Below are 19,937 nucleotides of genomic sequence, written 5' to 3'. Positions count from 1 at the left end.
TCTTTTCTTTCAGATGAAATCAACTGGCCTGAAAAGGATGAAGCACCACCTCCAGATGCCCAAGATCTGATTACTCTGCTACTTAGGCAGAATCCTTTGGAAAGACTGGGAACAGGTTAGGAGGCACTAATTTTAAATTGTTAATCTACTAGAAATAGCTTCTGTATTCAGCATTGGGAGTCTTTGTTCACCTGTTTGTTTTGCTTGGGAAACATCTGTCATGACATGCAGTAGCATAATATGCCATGATAATTTATAGATTAAGACCAGTAATAGGAACTTAATATGATGACGTCTGTCCTAGGTTTTGTGGGATTTACATGGGCTCATTTGTATTTACTCTTCTCCCAATTTGATAAATATAATAGAAATTTCTCAAAGACCCTGTTAGTGAAAGGGGTTTCTTCATTAATACATCATTAAATGACTAAATACAGAAATCTAGGAGGGGAATCAATACACAACTTCCTTTTTCAGAAGTATCTTAGCCTGGCATATTAATTCCCCCCGTGTTAGGGTGCTTGATGAGTACTCAAATCCTTATTCAGTAATGACTGTCTGAGGTTGTGTGGTGAAAAGTCTTCTCATTCTCATTTATCAAGCACTACTGCCTTGTATGAAAAATAATTAAAATAAAACTGAATGTTAAGGAAGTATTAACACTTCCATAGGCTAATGAAGGTACTGTGCATTTATGTAATAAGAGTTTATTTGTTGGTTGATAGACCAGGATTTATTTGGGAGTTTCTGTGAGAGGCAGTAATGAATATTGTGTGTGATTTTTAAGTGTTAATGCATGGGAACCCTAGTCACTGGCTGCCATCCCTTTAGGAAAGCACTAGGTAAACACAGAAAAAAAAAGCCTCCTGCATAAATGAGCCCAGATTTAGAGGTATAATCTTATTTACAGTGAACATTATATGCCATGAACAGAAATACATTTAGGATGCTGAGGAAACCAAGTGGCAGGTTGAGTCAGCCTGAGAGTACTTGGAAAATTGCTCACAAAACTGAGTCCAATTTTGCTTCATATATTTAGGCCTAATTAAAAAGAGGATTTAGGAATCAGTTCATAACTGGTGTTATCACAGCTGCTCAGGGGAAATGTGATTATAACCCGACCCTCTGTAGTGTTGACGTGGTCCCAAATGACCTGTCTTCCTTTGGCTTCCCTCAAGGTGTGATGATGTGACTGATAGGAATGAGCTGCATTGTCCCTTGCAATGAATGGCTGGGTTCTGTGTGAGCAACCCTTAGACTTCACTGTAACTGATGGTCTAGACTAAGTGGCACTCAGCAGTTTATTGCTGTGCCTTGCCCCATGTTGAAAAAATTAAGATTGAGGAAGGTGTCGTGCCCCAGTAGCTTCTCCACTTGCTGCTTGTGTCATCTGCTCCAGAGGGCACCAATGCCAAAGGCAAAATGAAAATCCGATCGTTTTATTCCCTTGTTTTAAGTACACTCTTTCCAGGTATGGTTGTTTCATTGCCGGGATGATTTTCCTCATAAATACAGTGTTAATTGAAGACTGTTGCCATGTGAGAGGCTGGATCAGGAGTGAATTGCAAATTATGTGTCTGTTGCTATACAGTTGGTGGAGAAAGTGAATGGGGTGAGATGAAGCTGCCTTAAATACTAAATGGTCAGTGCCACAGGATGAAGCACCTGTGGTGTTCAGAGGCTCTTTAAAGCATCTGATCTCTCTTACAGTTGGCAGCCTGAAGAAGGAAATTAGGCAGCTATTTCCTTGAAGCAGGGGGTTCAGAAACTACAACAAAGTTGTAGGATCTTTAAGTGCTAGAAGAATCAGCTCACAGAAATGGGGCTGCAGTGTGACAGGTCCCACATGGGCACTGAAAAATACCATGGTTTATGCTGGGCTCCACCACGCATTTCAAGTTATAGTCTTGTTTAATATGTATTAGCAAGCTGCATAACACCTTGTGAAAATCATAATACTTTACTTGCTCAGGAGACCTGAGTGGCAAAGGCAAGTTGAAAGAAGAGAGGTGGATACTATACTTACTTTGAAGAAGGAAAACAGCAGTAAAAAGACTTCTTTGTGCTTGAACAGTCTGATACCAATCAAGAATAATACAATTCTGATGTAATATCCCATTACTGATTACTGTGCTCAGAGAAATATTCACTGCTTAGCTGGTGACTTATGATGAGATGTGATTTTGATCTGCTTTGGGAAGATTTGGCTTCTTTGAATTTTCCCCTGGTGCAGTATGAAAAGCAAAGAACCCAATCTAGAAATCCTAATGCTGGCTTAGAAACCTGTCCTGGAGATTGCATTTTTTTCTCTGCATAGCTTTGACATACATGCTGTATCAGTGTGCTGAGTTGACCTTTGCTGGCCAGGAGGTACCCACCAAGTCTCCTTCCCCCCACCTCAACTGGATGGGAGGAGAAAATATGCCAAAGGCTCCTGTGTTAAGATAAAGTGCTTTGCCATCATGGGCTAAGCATACTAAAACTCAGGGATGTTAGTTTAATTTATCACCAATTAACACTACTGCTTTACTTCCTCCCTCCAAGCAGCGTGGGAGGACAGGAAATCGGGGTAGTGGTCCGTGCAACACATGCTGCCCCTGCCACTCCTTTCTCCCCACACCATTCCCTTGGTCCAGTGTGGGTCCCTCCCACAGGATGCAATCTTCAGGAACAGAGTGCTCCAGCATGGGCTCCCCATGGGGTCACAAGTTCTGACAGCAACCCTGCTACAGCTTGGGCTCCTCTCTGCCACAGGTCCTACCTGTGCTCCAGCACAGGCCTTTGCGCGGCATGGCAGTCTACTTCAGGGATCCACCTTGCTCCACCGTGGGATCCTCCGTGGGCTGCAGGTGGATCTCTGCACCACCGTGGTCTGGCTGCTGTTGGGCAGCAGTCTTTCCCCTTCTTTAATACATTATCCAAGATAATGCTGATGGGCTGACAGTGGATCTGTCTTGTAACCAGCTGGCAGTGTCTGTGTTGGATATAGAGGAAGGCCACTTCTCACAGAAGCACTCCTGTAGCCTCCCCACTTGCAAAACCATGCAACACAAACCCAAAACAAGCTGGTAGCAGGTCTTGCTGCTGCAGGTTACTTTTTCAGGTTTTAGAATTAGATGTATGTTTATTAATAATACCATCCTCCACCTTCCCAGGGCTAAATTTCCAGTATTTCATTGTGTTCTTACAGTAGTTTTCTGACTTTAAAGTAGTGTAATCATTTAACGCATATTAAATGAGCAGGCAGTAATAAATAAGAGAAATTATAGGGTATTTCCTATAGTATTGTGTATTGCTGTCATAAAAACACTGAAAGGATCTCTTAAGTCAGCAATAGTATTTATATTGAGCAACTATTAAAAATCATTCTGCATTACTTTATAACTTGTACTTACTTACCTAGTGCACATATTTATATTTGTAGAACTACATATGAAAATTCTGACTAATATGTAGCTAACAGATTAGTACATTTGCAAGAATAAAAATCTTAAAAGGGGAAGATGATAAAGCAGTAAACTGTTAAATGGCCACAAGACAACAGGGACAGGGACTATTTCTGACAGGTTTAGAATTTCTAATGGGAATGGATAGTAGATGTTCATGCATACAGCAATGACTATGCCTTTCTGTGACTATTTGCATTGTTGGCTGGGGGTTTAGTTAATTTACTGTTAGAGGATTTGGTACGGTTTGCTCAATGTTTTCCTCTGGCTCCTCCAGGTGGTGCGTATGAAGTAAAGCAGCATCAGTTCTTCAGGAGCCTTGACTGGAATAGTCTGCTGAGGCAGAAAGCAGAATTTATTCCACAGTTGGAGTCTGAAGATGACACAAGTTACTTTGACAGTAGGTGTTTTATGGTCTCAAAAAAAAGTTATGAACACCTTGTTTAAAGTAACCACTGTCTTTGACTCTTGCTTACTGCTTTTTAAATCTCCTTTATCAGAATTACTGGCAGTTTGCAGTTTTACCAATGAATTGACACTTCAGCAAAAATAATCTTAAGAATAGAATTAGATTTTTATTTAATATTAAAACATAGTATCTCTTCTTTCTGATAAATTCAGATATTTTATTGCCCTTGTCTGTAGCTCGTTCTGAGAAATACCACCATATGGAAACTGAGGAAGAAGATGATACCAACGATGAAGATTTTAATTTGGAGATAAGGCAGTTCTCCTCGTGTTCACACAGGTTTTCCAAAGTAAGTAAAAATTTCTGTCATCTTAGTATGTATTGTTCTACTTTTGCAAATTTTGGAAATGTTAAATATAGAGGAGATATATAGGGCCTTATTTTCTCAAGAAACTATGAAGTTAACTGAAATTGAGCAAGAATACAATGAATACCATTAAATCAAAATATGGGAAGATTGTGTAGAAAAGTTAATTTTTGAATCTTTAATATACCAATGGAAACTTACATAAATATGATGATATTTTCTGTAGAAGACTCATTATTGCATGACAGAAAGTGTCAAGTGTTCTGTTAAATGCTAATATGTGTTCTTTGCATTGGTTTCTTTATACATAGTTTTCCTGTTGCTCCAGTTGTGTCCTGGGTATCTTGTAGGTGCATAACAAGTATTAGAGTACTACTGTGTAATAGGTGTTAATTTAGTGACATTTGACCAAAGAAAAAGCAAGGTAATGGTTAGCATGTTTTATAGTCATGGAGAAATGAGGGAGTGATCTGAATGCTCTGAATCAAAGGTAAAACTGCCCAAAAGGTATTATTTCTCTAGTAGCTGAGGTGAGAGCTAATTATTGCTGATCAGAGTGGACCTGCTCAGGCAATAAATACAATGGAGGTGAATTGGCAGGAAATAATAATGGAATAAACATCCAGGATTTTGGCTTTACTGTCTTGGTTCGCACTTCGAAATGAGGAGAAAACTGATAAATACATAATCAGAAGAGGCTGTATTTGTATACCTATACATGAGAAGCCAAGAAAGCATTTTAAGAAAATGAAATGTTGGAAATTTGAAAAGGTTCAAGAAATTTGAAGTTTGAAATCTGAAATACTATATAAGCATTTAAAATCATAGAACTATAGATCCCACATATCATTTTTTTAATATCAAATGTGTCAGTGATATTCAATTTTTTGTGGGTTTTTTTTTCCTTTAATAGGTTTTTAGTAGTATAGATCGAGTCACTCAAATTCAAGGTGAAGAAAAGGAAGATGCAGGAGACAAAACAAAAAGTGTAACATTGCCTTCTGTGGAATCTTTAAGCTGGAGTTCAGAATATTCTGAAATGTAAGTAGAAGGATGTACAACAAGTCATCTACATCCTGTTTGCCAGATAGCAGGCCTCTTCATTTATTAACTGAGTGAGAGTTTGCTTATTTGTTATGCAGACAGCAAATATCTACATCCATCTCATCTGAGACTGACAGTAGCCGGCAGCAGCGCAATTCTGGTTTGCTTCCAAAATTGTCTGTATCAGCTGAAGGAGAACAGGATGATTCCAGCGGCTCACGGGGACCCCGGGAGGAGCAGGAAAAGTCTGCATTTGTGAGCGATGAAATAGTGCAAGATGAACCTGAAGTAACCACTCCAGCAAGTACAATCAGCAGCTCCACACTATCAGGTAGTTCACAGGGGGTGTCTTGACTGATGATACTACGAACAGTTGCCGACCATCTTCTTGTGGCAGTAGCATTCATAGATTTAGAAGTGATGCATTTCAGAACTGCTTTCAAAAACAGCTGTCCCAACAGGGATCTGGTTGGTGTACTACACATTGTGTGTTTTTAATTAAGATTTCACTACAATGTACACCTTTCAGAATTAAGAGGATTTTCTATGACTTGTGGAAGTCACTTTGGTGATTACAAATCTAGGAAGAAGTGTTGCAAACCATTCTCTACTTAATTAATTTTGAGCATTGTCTCCCTGCTCAAATACTTAATTGCATTTCAGTAGACTCTGGGGCCTTAGTTTCATATCTACACATCTACCAGTTTTCAGCTTCCTTCTCTTCTGTACCTTACTGAGTTTTTTCAAGATACACCCTTCTGTTCTCAAGCCCTTGATTTCCCATGTAGTCCACACTTTCCTCCCCCTCCCTCCTTTCTGATCATGGAGGAAAAAATTTCTTCAGGGTCATCCATCTCTATCCTTGTCTAAAACCTTGATGTTGATTTGTGTTGTATCTCAAGTCTTGCTTGCTGTCCCCCAGGTCCTGTGTAATGGTGTTGGCATTAATACAGCAGCTGCAGTGGTAACTCCAACTGTGTGATCCTCTTCTTACACTTAACCAGTTACACTTGAGAGTAGTTTATTTTTTCTGTGGTCCATTAGCAAAAGGATATTCCCTCAATGCAAAGTTTAGCAAAGTTTTCCCTCAATGTCTTTATCCCTTTTTCTTTGTACAGTTGGCAGTTTCTCAGAACACTTAGATCAAATAAATGGAAGAAGTGAGAGTGTGGACAGTACAGATAACACCTCAAAGCCAGGTGGTGAAGTTGCATCGCACATGGCTCGACAGCGATTGGAAAGCACAGAGAAAAAGAAGATCTCTGGAAAAGTCACAAAGTCCCTTTCTGCAAGTGCTTTGTCCCTCATGATCCCAGGAGGTAGAGATAAATACTTTCAGTTGAAATGTTAATGATTTATGCAATGCTATGAAGGCTTATGATGCAAATGCAAGGTTCTGTATAGTTCAGAATTGATTCCGTGTCACTCATTTTTGTTTCTCTCGTTGTTCACTTGCATGACTAATCAGTGCAGTCTTGTCAGCAAGTCATAGTGCTCACACTGCAGCTGAGAGGCCTTCTCTGACAGGCAAAAATGCAACTTAATGGTGTTTCATCTTGAGCATGCACAGCAGGATGCAACTTCATTCCTTGGTCCATCTGACAGTAGGGTTGTAGACTTAGTTTTAACTAGCTCTCAAAAACAGATGTTTGTTAAAGCAGCACAGGACTAGTTCTCTCTCGTCCCCCATAAGAAAAGCTGATAAACAGGAGTGCAGTGTCAAAAAACAGAAATAGCATGTAGTCTCCTACTTGTACTAGTCTGAGTTAGGTCAAGTGCTCAAAATTTGGAGCCAGAAATAATGCTGTAAGTGGACATATAACAGTAATATTGAGTGTTTTCATATGAAGGATTGCTACTTCGCTTTCTTGTTGTCCAGGACTGAAGTCCAAACTGCTGTAATTATATTCACATTTGCACAAGCATGAGCAAATAGTGCATGCAAAACAATAACATAAAACAAAGTTGTAATTGGTATTGTTGGAAGAAACTCTTGTGTTCTTTACATGATGTAGCAGGATGTAGCAATGGAGGCTTCTTACAAACATTGAGTTACTGCCCTAGGTACCCAGTAGATACTGTGGTTTAAATTCGAGTAGTCTTTATCTGTTTTTATATATAACTGAAAGCAAGAAAACAGCTAGCAATTTGTTAAGCATTGCTGGATTACTTGGGGAATGATTTTGGGTGTATTCATGATAATATTTGCTACACTACTCTGATTTTCTTTTCATCCGTGTTTGCTAGGAAGAGGCTGAGAATAGTTCTTGCAAAGTTAGCAATGAGTGTTTTTCCTGTGCAAAAGGAAAAAGCAGTCTATATGTGACAAATTAACCCTTGCATTAAACAGTACAGTTTACACTCCAGGGAAAATTATTAAATTCTAATATCTGGTGGTTGAACTTCTCATTCACTAATATGCACACTAGTTAAGGAAGAAGAGAGGTTGTTTAGACAAAGACAATGACTTATATTAATAGAAAGATACCATTAAGCCAAATGAAATCTGTGTGTGCTCAGACTGTAATAGGCAGATTTTTTCTTTCAGATGTGTTTGGTGTTTCTCCTTTGGGAAGTCCTATGTCTCCTCATTCCTTGTCATCTGACCTTTCATCGTCCCGAGACTCATCTCCCAGCCGTGATTCATCAATTGCTGCTGCAAGTCCTCATCAGCCAATTGTAATTCACAGTTCAGGGAAAAAGTACGGCTTTACCATCCGAGCAATCAGGGTTTACGTGGGTGACAGTGATATCTACACTGTGCACCACATTGTTTGGGTAAGATAATACATGTTTTCTTGCTGATATGTTGCCACAGAATACTGTGATGATGGATTCGCTTTTCTGTACCCATGGCATCTCTTTATTAACAATTACTGTGTAAATTACAATGATATGCCAAGCAGTTTTTCTTAGAATGAAATTCTGCCTGTATACAAGAGCAGTGTTGCCTGTAGGGAAGACAACAAGCCATCTTTGGCAGAAGCATTATCTACATGTAGTGTTGAACTTCTGCAACTTCTCTTAACTTCTGGCAAGTTTCTCAGTTTTGAAAAATAGTGTCTTGAGTTCAGAGTATTATGTCTTAGAAAACCAAAGGCTTAGTGCAGAGCCTCTTTGATTTGGGTCAGGATTTGCAAATTTAGGAGACTGTAAAGAGAAATTGTTGAAAAATAGGTGGAGTATATTAAACTACATAAATTAAGGGATTCATGAAAATCAGCACTATTTTACAAGACACACGTAAGCTGATCTCAAGTACTGATTTTCTGTTTGAAAAAATCATGTATTTTTCATCCTCTCTTCACTACACAGTGGGAGAGAGGCTAAAGCAATTCTTTGGTTGTCAGCCTCCTTAATTGTAAAATAATTATATACTTAGGTACATGTGTATGCATTTTTTATCATTTATGTTGGGAACAAATTATAATTTTATATATGGTTTAAATTACACGTACATTAATAGTATGTGTATATAAATTATTTCAGCTTTCCTAAAAAAATATCACAAATTTACCAAAAGACTTCATTTTTTTGCACTGTTTAGTTTTAAATATGTATGGTAGATTTTGAAGTAGCAGTGCTGATGTAGTGTATTATTAATTTTTTATTCATATTGTTTACCCTTTAGACCTATTAATCCATCAGAAGTATTGAATCTGGAGAACTGGGTACATTTGGTGGATAATGGAATAAATTTTAAAAAATTATTTCTTGCTACTAGTGTAACATCACACCAGTGAAAGGAAGGGGAAAAATGGTACATGGCAGTAAAAGTTAAACCTTGGGTTTTTTAAAGTATTATAAGTTTGTTGTTCAAGCTCTATTTGCATTGTAGTCTTCAGTAGTGTCTGCATGACTTAAACTACTCATTTAGAAATATAAAAAAATATTTAAACAACCTTCAAAATATTTTTCAATTCAGTTACTTTTGGTCCTTTGTCACTTTTGTGCTGCACCAACCCCTCTAATGGGAAGCCTGGTGAATTTGAACCAAATAGAAACAATCCTTAACCATATGGTAGAGTTAATTTTAGTTATGATTACCATTACCTTAATTACATAGTGTTTCTCATTTTCAGATGCTAAAAATCTTCACTTAGTTCTGTAATTTTGCAGTGGGTAGTGAACCATCCCTTCTTACTATGCATGAAAACTCCCTATTTTGCAGAGCTTACTTAATACCCATAGCAACCAGCAGTGTTTCAGTGAGCTTTGAAACCATTCCAGGCCCCATATAAAGTTTGAGTAAGTAGGGGAGACTCATACAAAGTTGGAGTAAGTAGGAGATGGTGAAAGAGCTGAAGGTATTTTTCTTCTTTTCTTCCTTTACATAACTTAGTATCTGTAAGTTTCTTCATTGCCAACGGGTTTGGAGTTCATTTTGTGTATATTTTCTTCCTCTCTCTTTTTTAGAATGTGGAAGAAGGAGGTGCAGCTTACCAAGCAGGCTTAAAAGCTGGAGACCTGATCACTCATATTAATGGAGAGCCAGTGCATGGTCTTGTTCATACAGAAGTCATTGAATTGTTGTTAAAGGTAACTCTTGGACAGCTGAGATACTGAAGTGGTTGCTGTTTTCACCAGTGGTGATGGGGTTATGCTTGATTTCTTGAGATTAGTTACTTAATTTTATTGTTCTTAGAAGTACAAACTCTAAGCTGCTCTTGCCATAGATCTGGAGAAGGGCTAATAACTTTCCTATATCGTGCATGATTTTAGTTTTTCTCCCATAGACTGGTAACGTTGAGAGATAGCTGAAGTAAATTCAAGGCAATGGCAAAAAAAGATGTCTCTGTCTCTCAAAAAAATTGACCTTCTCAAGAATGTTATCGAATGCCTGCATCTTCCTCAAATAATTCAGGCTTTTGACAATGATGTTACCTCTCATTTTTCTTCTTTAAAAGTGAAAATCAGGGAGGAAAAGTAAAACCAAAGAATATTACATATTTGCCTGCTATACAGGAGGTTGCCTTTCATATTAGGGCCCAAAAGGTTTTTGTGTCATGTATACCCAGGTATGTCTGACAGAGCTTCTTCGATTAATGAAATTCTCATCCTGCAGCTGGACTTTCATGGCTAATCTGTCACATTTTTCTCTTGTGGTTTTCTGAAGTCTGTCTTATTAGAAAGGCATAGTTTTTCCATGGAAACAAACAAACCACCCAATAAAAAGAAAAAAAAAACCCTTCTATTTTCTCTGTAGCTCATTGAATCTCAGTTTTCATGTAATCTTTCCAGTGTAAGCTAATGTAGGTCAGAATTACTTTAGACAGCTGTATATTTGCTTCCTGTATTATTAACAATTTATGGTGTTATGTGCAGAGCTCAAAGTGAGTAGTCAGTTATAAAAGAAGTCCAAAAAAAGCACTAGAAGGCAGTGAGGTGATAGGGAAAAGATAAAAAGCTAAAGATGAAAAGTACACTGTTTCTTCAGTCTTTATTTTATTTCTCTGAAACCAGGAAGAACTTCCAAGTTTTCCAATTTTGAAAGAAATATGTAAGAGAAAATTCTATGACTTATGGCATTCAGCTATGCACTCATTGTCTAGGTCAGATACAGAAAAAGAAACATGACAACCCTGCTCAATACTTAGAAGAGTAAATGCAAAACAAGAGATCGTTGTTTATCTACAACTTAATATGTTGAGCTGTATCATAAATAAATTTGGGCTATTGCAATTTCTTTGAAAGGAAGTTCACTGTAGGGATATACAGTGCTGAGCAGAAGCTACAGATTTTTAAAACTAGCAGAAAATACTTTTTTTTTGAGTCATCTTTTTGTGCGATCAGTGCTAAAAAGCTTAGGTTAATCATACTTGTTAACCCTTTTGAACAAGATAAAAATGTGGTTTGGGATTGCCAGTGAAGATTTAATTTTTCTCCTTTGTTTCATCATTGTAACAGTTGGTGTCTTGAGATGTGAGTGGACCACTGTGCAGTTACAGCTGTTCTTTGTGGGAAAATCAGGTTTTTCTGTAGAAGCTTCTATCTTGAAGTGTTCAGTCTTGGTTAATCCTTGGTCTGGCCACAATTACTGGAGTTACTCCTTGTCCTGGAGCTTGAATGGAGGAAGTTGGGAAATACGGCAGAATTTGAGAACTTCCCAATCCTCATTTACTAACCATGCATGGCAATGTCTGCATAGGGTTCCCTGCAGAAACACCACTTTTTCTGGAGCTGATTCTCATTGCATTTGCATGTATGGTGTAGATTCAGTGTAAGGCAAAGTTGTCTTGTGTAATTCGTATTACTGACACTTAAAGCATCTTCTTTCATTTTGGCAGAGTGGCAACAAAGTCTCAGTAATGACGACTCCTTTTGAAAACACTTCCATCAAGACGGGACCTGCCAGACGGAACAGCTACAGGAGCCGAATGGTTAGGCGCAGTAAGAAGACGAAGAAGAAGGAGAGTTTAGAGAGGTGAGTAGTCCTTTGCTTTCACAGTGTGTCTGTCTGTACATAGCAATAAATTTAAAATATGAAGCTAATGCAGTTTTTTTCTCATCTTCTGTATTGCTACATTCTTTCTGAGATTGTGGCCTTCCAAATCTTGTTTTGTCTAAACTAGATCTGCAAAATAACTAAAAATAGTGAATAACTGAGGTTGCATCATAATTTGGCTTTACTATATAATTTTGCACTTGTTTAATTAAACTTTTTTGTGCTAGTGCTTATCAGCATTTTTAATATGATACGTTCATATTTATTTTATAAATATGTTCCTATTACTTTATAGATATTTCTTCAGTTTTGATAGGTTGCTAAATTTAGAAAATAAAGATCTGTAGTCATAAGGAGATAGACATTCTTCTGAAATATAGTAAATGTTAGTATGAATAAAATTAGTTACAGTGTCTATCCCACCTGTTAGTGAATCAGGATGCTTTCTAAACTTCCCAGTCTGCAGTGTGGTTTGCTTTCATGTAAAGATAGATTTACTATTTTCATAGTGTCAGCTTGCAAGAATTTTGCCTGTGCTGATAGTATCTTCTGTGCACCTTAACTTGTGATTAATGCTGTGTTTTTCTCACACAAGGAGAAGATCTCTCTTTAAAAAGCTGGCAAAGCAACCCTCACCTCTTCTTCATACAAGCAGAAGCTTTTCCTGCCTGAACCGATCACTTTCTTCGGGAGAGAGCTTGCCTGGGTCTCCAACCCACAGCTTATCTCCTAGATCTCCTACTCCAAGCTACCGTTCCACTCCTGATTTTCCATCAGGTGAGTGTGAAGCAGTGGAGAGCAGAGGAAAAGGACTGGAAGAGTACTGTACATTTTGTGAGCCCCCACAGATCTGATATGCTCTCCTAAGAGCAGTCAGCTCTGACAAGTATAATCATAGAAAAACTGTTTTCTGTCGGGAAAAGGGAAACAGATTCCTGATGCAAAACAAAAGGTGTTTTTATGATACAGAAGCACCTAAAAAGCAGTTGTCTCTGAAGTTTGTCCTAGTTTAAAGTTCAGTCCAGTGGCTGAAAGTTGAATAATAAAAAGTCCATATTTGCAGCAAAAGAGAGAATTTTGCCTAAGAGATAAAAGAATGAAAGTGAGATAAAAGTTGCTACATAATGGAACTAGGATGGCGCTCATGAATGCAGATTTATTGCTGAAAAGATTAGCTGAGTGCTAAAATATGCATCTCTCTAACTCCTAAAGGCATGCCCCTTTTTTCTTCTTTAACTTCTGTCACAATTGTAGTGTGTACTGGAATTGACTGCTATTGTACAATCCCTTGGCAAAGGTAAATTATCTGGAAAGCCTTGATCATTGCTTTGAAGTGTCAGAAAGCATTAGTTATTCTATTTAAGTAAAAGCAAGAGATAACTTAAAGGGGATGATGGAAGAGAGAGAAAGGGAGAAACAGCATATGTAATTGAAATGATGCAGGTTTTGCAGCCTAAAACCTTTTCCACTTAAAACCTTCCAGATTTTGGAACACTGTAGTGGGAGACAGCATAGGGCTTTTGTTCTACTTCTCACTGAACATTTAGACAAGATAGAAAAAGTCTTGCTAATCTTATGTTTGTTTGCTTGGCTTTTTGTTCTTTTTGTAGGTACTAACTCTTCTCAGAGTAGCTCCCCTAGTTCCAGTGCTCCCAATTCTCCAGCTGGTTCAGGGCACATAAGACCCAGCACTCTTCATGGCTTGGGTCCAAAGCTTGGTGGGCAAAGATACAGATCAGGAAGGCGCAAATCAGCCGGCAGCATTCCCCTTTCTCCTCTCGCACGGACACCTTCTCCAACACCCCAGCCAACATCTCCTCAGCGATCTCCATCACCATTACTGGGACATTCGATTGGAAATACAAAAATAGCTCAGTCTTTTCCTAGCAAAATGCACTCACCTCCAACTATTGTGAGGCATATTGTCAGGCCAAAGAGTGCAGAGCCACCAAGATCTCCACTGTTAAAGAGAGTTCAGTCTGAAGAGAAACTTGCACCCTCTTATGGCAGTGATAAAAAACACTTATGTTCACGAAAACACAGTCTGGAAGTGACCCAGGAAGAAGTGAATAGAGAGTTGTCTCAAAGAGATGTAACTCTGCAGAGCTTGGAGGAGAATGTTTGTGATGTGCCATCGCTCACACGAGTCAGGCCTGCAGAGCAGGGCTGCTTGAAACGACCCATGTCCCGAAAATTGGGTAGACAGGAATCCATTGATGAGCTAGACAGAGAGAAGCTGAAGGTCAAGGTAGTTATGAAAAAGCAAGATTTTGCTGAAAAAGCAAATGCTGCCATACATGAACCTAGCAGTGAACCAGAAATTCCCAATACCTTGAGACTGGAAGAAAGAGACAGAAAAGCATTCCAGAAGGTATTAGAAAGATCAAACCAGTTTGAAGCTAAAGTTGTTACTGTAGAGACCCAGTCAGCTGGTGGCATACTCAAAGACACCCTTCAAAAGAATGCAAACTTGAGATCAAATGATGGTGTTGCTTTAGATGGACAGATGTTGTCTCATGGGCCTCCCCCTAATGAACTCAGTCATATTTCTTATGACTTCAAAAGAATTTCCCCTTCATGTACCCTGCAAGATGTGCTACCTCAGTCCTCTGACAAGATACTTAGTGGAAAGGGAGAAAACACAGATAAAATTGTACCAACAAAAGAATTTGTCAAATTTGAAAGATTAGATGGTAAACTTGCAAATATTGATTATCTCAGAAAGAAAATGTCTATTGAAGAAAAAGATGACAGTGTCTGTCCAGGGCTAAAACCTAAGATGACATCTAATGTTCATGAATGCCTTCAACTTAGTACAGGCAGACCTGTAAACATACAGCAGGACTCCACTGCAGTTGCAGATGGTAGAGCATTTATTGGCAGTGGACATGCTACTCAGATGAACTCAGTTTCTTTTGTTCCTCTCAAGACCTTGAGTGGCCGAGCAGACATGAGTGTGGAAAAATCAGCCCTTATTTCTTCTGAAGCTCCTGTGAGAAAAAGTCCTTCAGAATATAAGCTTGATGGGAGGTCTGTTTCCTGTCTGAAGCCAATAGAAGGCACGCTAGACATTGCGTTACTTTCTGGGCCACAGGCTTCAAAGACTGAGCTGCCTTTGTGTGTGCTGCCAGAAGGACAGAGCACCAGCAGTGATGGGGGATCTCCTAAACCCCCAGTGCCACAAGGGAGTGGTGGGAAGGCAGAAATGGTGTCTCAGAAAGAGCAGTTGTTAAGTTACCCAAAATCTGGCAAAGTCAACATTGCAGAGCCTCAGGTCCTACAAGCAGGCAAGAGTTGTCCAAATCCACCACTTATCTCTGTGGCTACAGAAGTAGTGACAGAGAAAAAGGTTTCTAGTCCAGCCACTAAAGGCAGTATTTCTGTTGTTGAAGCTGTTCAGAAGAAAGATACCTCCCCTTCAAAACAAAAGGACTATTCAGTGGAGGTAAAGTCTTGTGTTACTCAAAGTCAGAGTTTTAAAACTACTCAAACATATTCCAAACCTTCTGCTGGCCCAAGCACTACTGAAAAGGCTGTAGGAAAAGAGAAGCAAACACAGAAAGAGTTGCCTGTCAAACAACCAGTATCCCAGAGAGGTTGTGAGCCTATCCCTGCAAAAGTAGAAGTAATCAGGGAGTCATCTATGAAGGTTTCTGTTTCTGACGTCCTGATAACAACCTGCTCCAAGAGCAGTGAAAAAAATTGTGCTGATTTTGCCATTCCACCTGAGATGCAAGGAAAAACACAGCCAGCTGGCCCCAAGGCACAACCTAAGGATGGCAGAGAATCACTGAAACAGCTAGGCAAAGATGACAGCAGTGTTTCTAAAAGTTTTGTGGAAAGGGAAGTAACCAAGCAGAAAGCTGAGTCTAAGAAAATTGTCACGGAGACAAAGAGTGACTCTCTTCCATCCAAATGGCCTGTGCAACCCTCAAGAGATTGTGATCATAAAATCGAGAAGTCTGCACCAGTTTCTTCTGTGCAGAAGGACAGTGCTAAAGACATGGGAAAGAAAGATCAGAAATCACTCACCGATATAAGGCTCCATAGTAGTGAGAGAGAGCAGTCCAACCAAGTTCCTCGGCAGCAACTTAACCCTTCAGGCTCCCCTGCTGTGAAAGAGGCAGTAAGCAGACACAGCACCACAGAAGTTCATGGAGGCATTCAAGAGCACTTGAAGCCTGCTGCCACCTGTGTGGAAAGCAGCAGCAATAAACCCAGGCCAGCCTCTGATACAAGTTCCTCCAAGTCTAAGTCTTTGGATAAACAGATATTGTCACAAAAACCATGTTCTCCAGCTGTAAAAGAAAAAGAAATTGTTACTCAGTTGTCTGCCAGCTCCCGGAAGGATGGAAAGCATGCCAGTAAAGGTGTCCTAGATCACCTTTCTCCTGCTCCAGGCTCTTCAAAAAGAATGAACATTGAACATGTGCAGGCTGAAAGGCTTGTGGGTTTGGACCATGGCTCAGTCACCACCCTCCAAGTGAGCAGCACAGCCCCTGACACCAAACCCAAATCCTCTGCTGTGGGCCCACTTCCAGCAGGCCCAGAGAGTTCTAAGCAGATGCAGAGGCAAGAAGCAGCAGGCTTGGGGGAATCTGCTGATCAAAAGCAACTTCGTTTCAGTGAAAAACAAATGACCACTCCAAAGTTTTCCACTGTGAAAGGCTGTGTCTCACTGAACAAAGAGGCAGAGAGAAATCCTGGTAATGAGATGATCACTGCAGACAAAAGACCTGAAGGAAAAATATGCACTGACGCACTTTACGTTCAGCTTGACAGTGGGAAAGTGGAGCCTACCCTTTGTCTCACAACCTGTGATGTCAGAGGGAAAGGAGCAGAAAAGGCAACCACAAGTAGCAAAATCTCTCAAGATATAAAAGGGAAGGGACAAGTTAATCAGAAACAGCCAGAGGATGCAAACAAGCAGACTGCAATAAAACATCTGCCGGCTGCCAGTGGGCAAAGTTCTTGTCGTGCAGGTGCAACACTGGGAAAGCCACTGACTTGTTCATCCAATTTCTCTGAATGTAGACAGGAAGTATCTGTTTCATCTGTTTCAGCCAAAAGTGAGGCATCTTCAGCAAAGGTTAAGCCAGGCTCATCAGAGCTTCCTGCAACTTGCAAGGAACTAAGTAAGAAAAGCACCTCTTCCACAGGGAGCAGCAAGGCAGAAATGACTAAGAGTGTTTCACTGATGGCCTTGCACAGTGCCGCTATTGTAGCAGAAGCCCACCACCCTCCTTCAAACCTTGGGGGGAAACCTGGAAATCAAGAAAAGCCTCTTTTTGTTAACACTGTGGATGTAAAGGGAAAAGATACTGTTCTGACTCAGCAGTCTGCTTCAAGAAAACAGAATGTCGGTAAAGATTTACCTAGGTCAGCAGCCACAGCCGACCGCCCTAACGCACTTTCAGATGACAAAGACTCAGCTCGGCAGCGTCGAGGAAAGGAAGTTTCCCGGAGCAGTGCTCACAAAAAAACCTGTTAACTCTAAGACCTGGCAAGTGTGTATTCAACACTAGCTGAAACAATTTCAATATGTTGTACTGCCTTTAAACCAGCACTGTGTCGTGTCTTTGTGCGGCAAAGCTTTCATGTCACTGAAGAAACAATACAAGGGGATATGTAAAGAGAGGACTTTTTTTCAAAATGCCTTTCCAATTGTAACCGGTAAAACTGTTACCACATAGTATTTGTACAAAAATACCTTTACAGCCTAGGACTGTTGAAAATACTTCTGTAAATACTTAGCAATGTGTTTGGGGTTTGAATGTAGCATATATACTTTGCTGCTGGTTGCGTTGTTTACTCTTTCCCTTTTTAAGATAGTTGCTTTGCCACGTATTTGCCATACTCGAATATGAAACCAAATTACTAAAATTCAAGAGCTGGCATGGACATGCACAAGCATTGGTCTGACTGGGAGAAAAGAAGGCCACATTTTTAATGACTAAAAATCCTAGATAGAGGCTAAAAAAAACTAGTACAGAATAATACGGTGATCTATTGTGAGTTTTTACATGTATTTTGAATAATCTGATTTTGATAGTACTGTACTTGGCTGACTGCTTCACCAGATCTAACACAAGAAGTAACTGCATCTCCCTGATGTACAAAGTCTGAGTAGAGTAGGTGTCCTTAAAACTATGGGAAGACCACTTAATTATCAGGGCATCTCAGCAAGAGTTGTTCTCTGGTGAAATGATGGTTCTTGCCTTGTCTGTTGGGGGTGTATTGTGCGACTTTCACCTCAGACTAGGCTGAAATTCTGAAGCACGTGCCATGTGCTTAGTTTTTTGCTGCAATCCTCTCGAGTTCCTTGAGCTTTTTTAAATTCAGGCTCAGTGTGAGGCTCAAGTATAAGCACATGACTGGTAGTACTAGTATGTTCATCCCTGTTCTTAATACATTTAGAGAATACGTATTATGGCATATAGGTCTGTTTAATTAGTGTCATACAGCTGGTAGCTGTTTTCTATTTTATGACAAGTAAAGTAAAAAGGAAAAATACACTTCAGTATCATATCCTCAGAAAAGTTTAGGCTATCTGACACATTTTCATACATAGCTGGGGCCTTATGTTGTAGACCTAACTTGCTGTTTTTAGCAAGTAATCCTGGGTTTCATATTCATTTTGAAATGCATTGAGTAGCTCCATACATTTCATAACATAATCTTTTTATTTGTATGCAAAAAAAAAGTTCAATACTGTAATTATAAAAGAAGCATTTTCTAACAAAGGAACTTGTTGGAGCTATTTGGTGCTAGAATGTTACTGTCTTTTTACTTTTGCTAAGCCTTATTTAAATTTTGTATACAGTGGAACGTGTAGACTTTGATCATTTTTGTGTGGACTATTCAGCTTGTTTTGAGGGATGAAAGGTAAAATTTGAAACATGTACAGAAGCACTACGAAATACCCTTGCAGGCGCATGGGTTTTAATAATTGGGGATCAATAGAATGGTTGTTTTGCTTATTTCTATTTTCTGTAGCCACAGCAGAGCTAGGCCCCTACATTTTTCACCAGTGCTTATGGTTTGTCTTTCTGTCTCAAAAGCTAGAAAAATTTTTGTAAAAGCACAGTGTAATCTTGACTTGGAGACTTTTGTGACAACAGACAGTGTGCAGAATTCATTTCCCTCTGCTGAAAACTTTATTATACTGATTTGTTGAGTTGGATTACAGCAAACCTGTAAGGAAAATCCAGTATCACAAACAACTCCTGATTTTACATGTGGCACTAGAACATTAATACTGCCTTTATGCATTCAGAAAGGAGCTAGTAAGCAGTGGATAATAATCTTTGAGAAGTCTTAAAAATAAAATGGTCTCGACATTTACAGTTCATCTGTGCTTTGGCAGTTAATACAAGTGAATGCTAATGCACTTCAGAATAACATTTCTGTCTGGGAGATACTTCCTAGTTTACAGTCTCTGCATTTTTTCAGCTATCCTCTTGTTTCTTTTAAAACCCATCTAGCTTTTGTTTACTGTATACCTTTATGAATATTTTGTATTATCACTTCTGACAAATAAGTTCTTTGCATTTTGGAAGTGTAACAGTGCATAAGCTTGTGTTTATGTAGTAACTGTTTGTTGATGTTTACCTTATAAGTGAGCTGTTAGAGATCCTCCTGCCTGTGTTCTTCTTGGTCAGTCTTAATGTGATTATAGATCTGATGTGTTCTTTTGTAGACTTCCTGCAGTAGATTCCTCAGCTTACAAAAAAAATTGAAAAGTTTAAAAAAATCGTTAGGGTCTGTGCAATAAAGTGTTTGCAGTCTTATTTTCTCTGACAAACTCCTTATGGATGTCATAATTGTTATATATTGAACACAGTTATTTATACTTATGCAGTTGCATAACATTGAAATAAAAATTCAGCATGAAATTGTTGTGTTAGCATTTTGTCTGGATCTGCTTTCACTGTTGTAATGTAAGACACATCTCTGCTGTCCTCAGAGGCTGGCAGTTTAAGTGTTTTTTGGGGCCAGCTCAAAAAAAATGGTGCACCCTTTAAGGCATGTGCTAGTGGAGGGTTTTGCGTGAGGAAATGCAGTTTGGTCTGGGGACAGAGGAGGTGTGCATGGCTGAGCATCTCATCTCAGGCCGCGTCTGGATGCTCTGCTCCGCTCTTGGATAGGAAGTGTGGTGTGGGGGTGCATGACATAGCCTGACTGCTGGCTTCTGCAAAACTCATGTAATCACTTATTACTGTAGGA

General features: G+C 39.3%; 1 protein-coding gene across 3 annotated transcripts in view; it reads left to right on the top strand.

The window, feature by feature from the left end:
• Positions 1–19,606, top strand: part of MAST4 (microtubule associated serine/threonine kinase family member 4) — a 276,965-nt gene extending 257,359 nt beyond the window's left edge. For all 3 annotated transcript variants that reach the window (XM_058043349.1, XM_058043351.1, XM_058043350.1), the window contains 11 exons: positions 14–115; positions 3,724–3,846; positions 4,092–4,204; positions 5,136–5,263; positions 5,365–5,597; positions 6,385–6,585; positions 7,815–8,044; positions 9,683–9,805; positions 11,554–11,690; positions 12,307–12,488; positions 13,322–19,606. In XM_058043349.1, coding sequence (XP_057899332.1) covers positions 14–115; positions 3,724–3,846; positions 4,092–4,204; positions 5,136–5,263; positions 5,365–5,597; positions 6,385–6,585; positions 7,815–8,044; positions 9,683–9,805; positions 11,554–11,690; positions 12,307–12,488; positions 13,322–17,202 — 5,453 coding nt within the window. In that variant the 3' untranslated portion in view covers positions 17,203–19,606. The remainder of the gene's footprint in view (positions 1–13; positions 116–3,723; positions 3,847–4,091; positions 4,205–5,135; positions 5,264–5,364; positions 5,598–6,384; positions 6,586–7,814; positions 8,045–9,682; positions 9,806–11,553; positions 11,691–12,306; positions 12,489–13,321) is intronic.
• The last annotated feature ends 331 nt before the right edge of the window (positions 19,607–19,937 follow it).

The sequence above is a fragment of the Melospiza georgiana genome, chromosome Z (assembly GCF_028018845.1).
Source record: "Melospiza georgiana isolate bMelGeo1 chromosome Z, bMelGeo1.pri, whole genome shotgun sequence".
Taxonomy (NCBI): domain Eukaryota; kingdom Metazoa; phylum Chordata; class Aves; order Passeriformes; family Passerellidae; genus Melospiza; species Melospiza georgiana.
The sequence above is the reverse complement of the archived record's forward strand: the minus strand, read 5'-3'. Positions and strand labels throughout refer to the sequence as shown.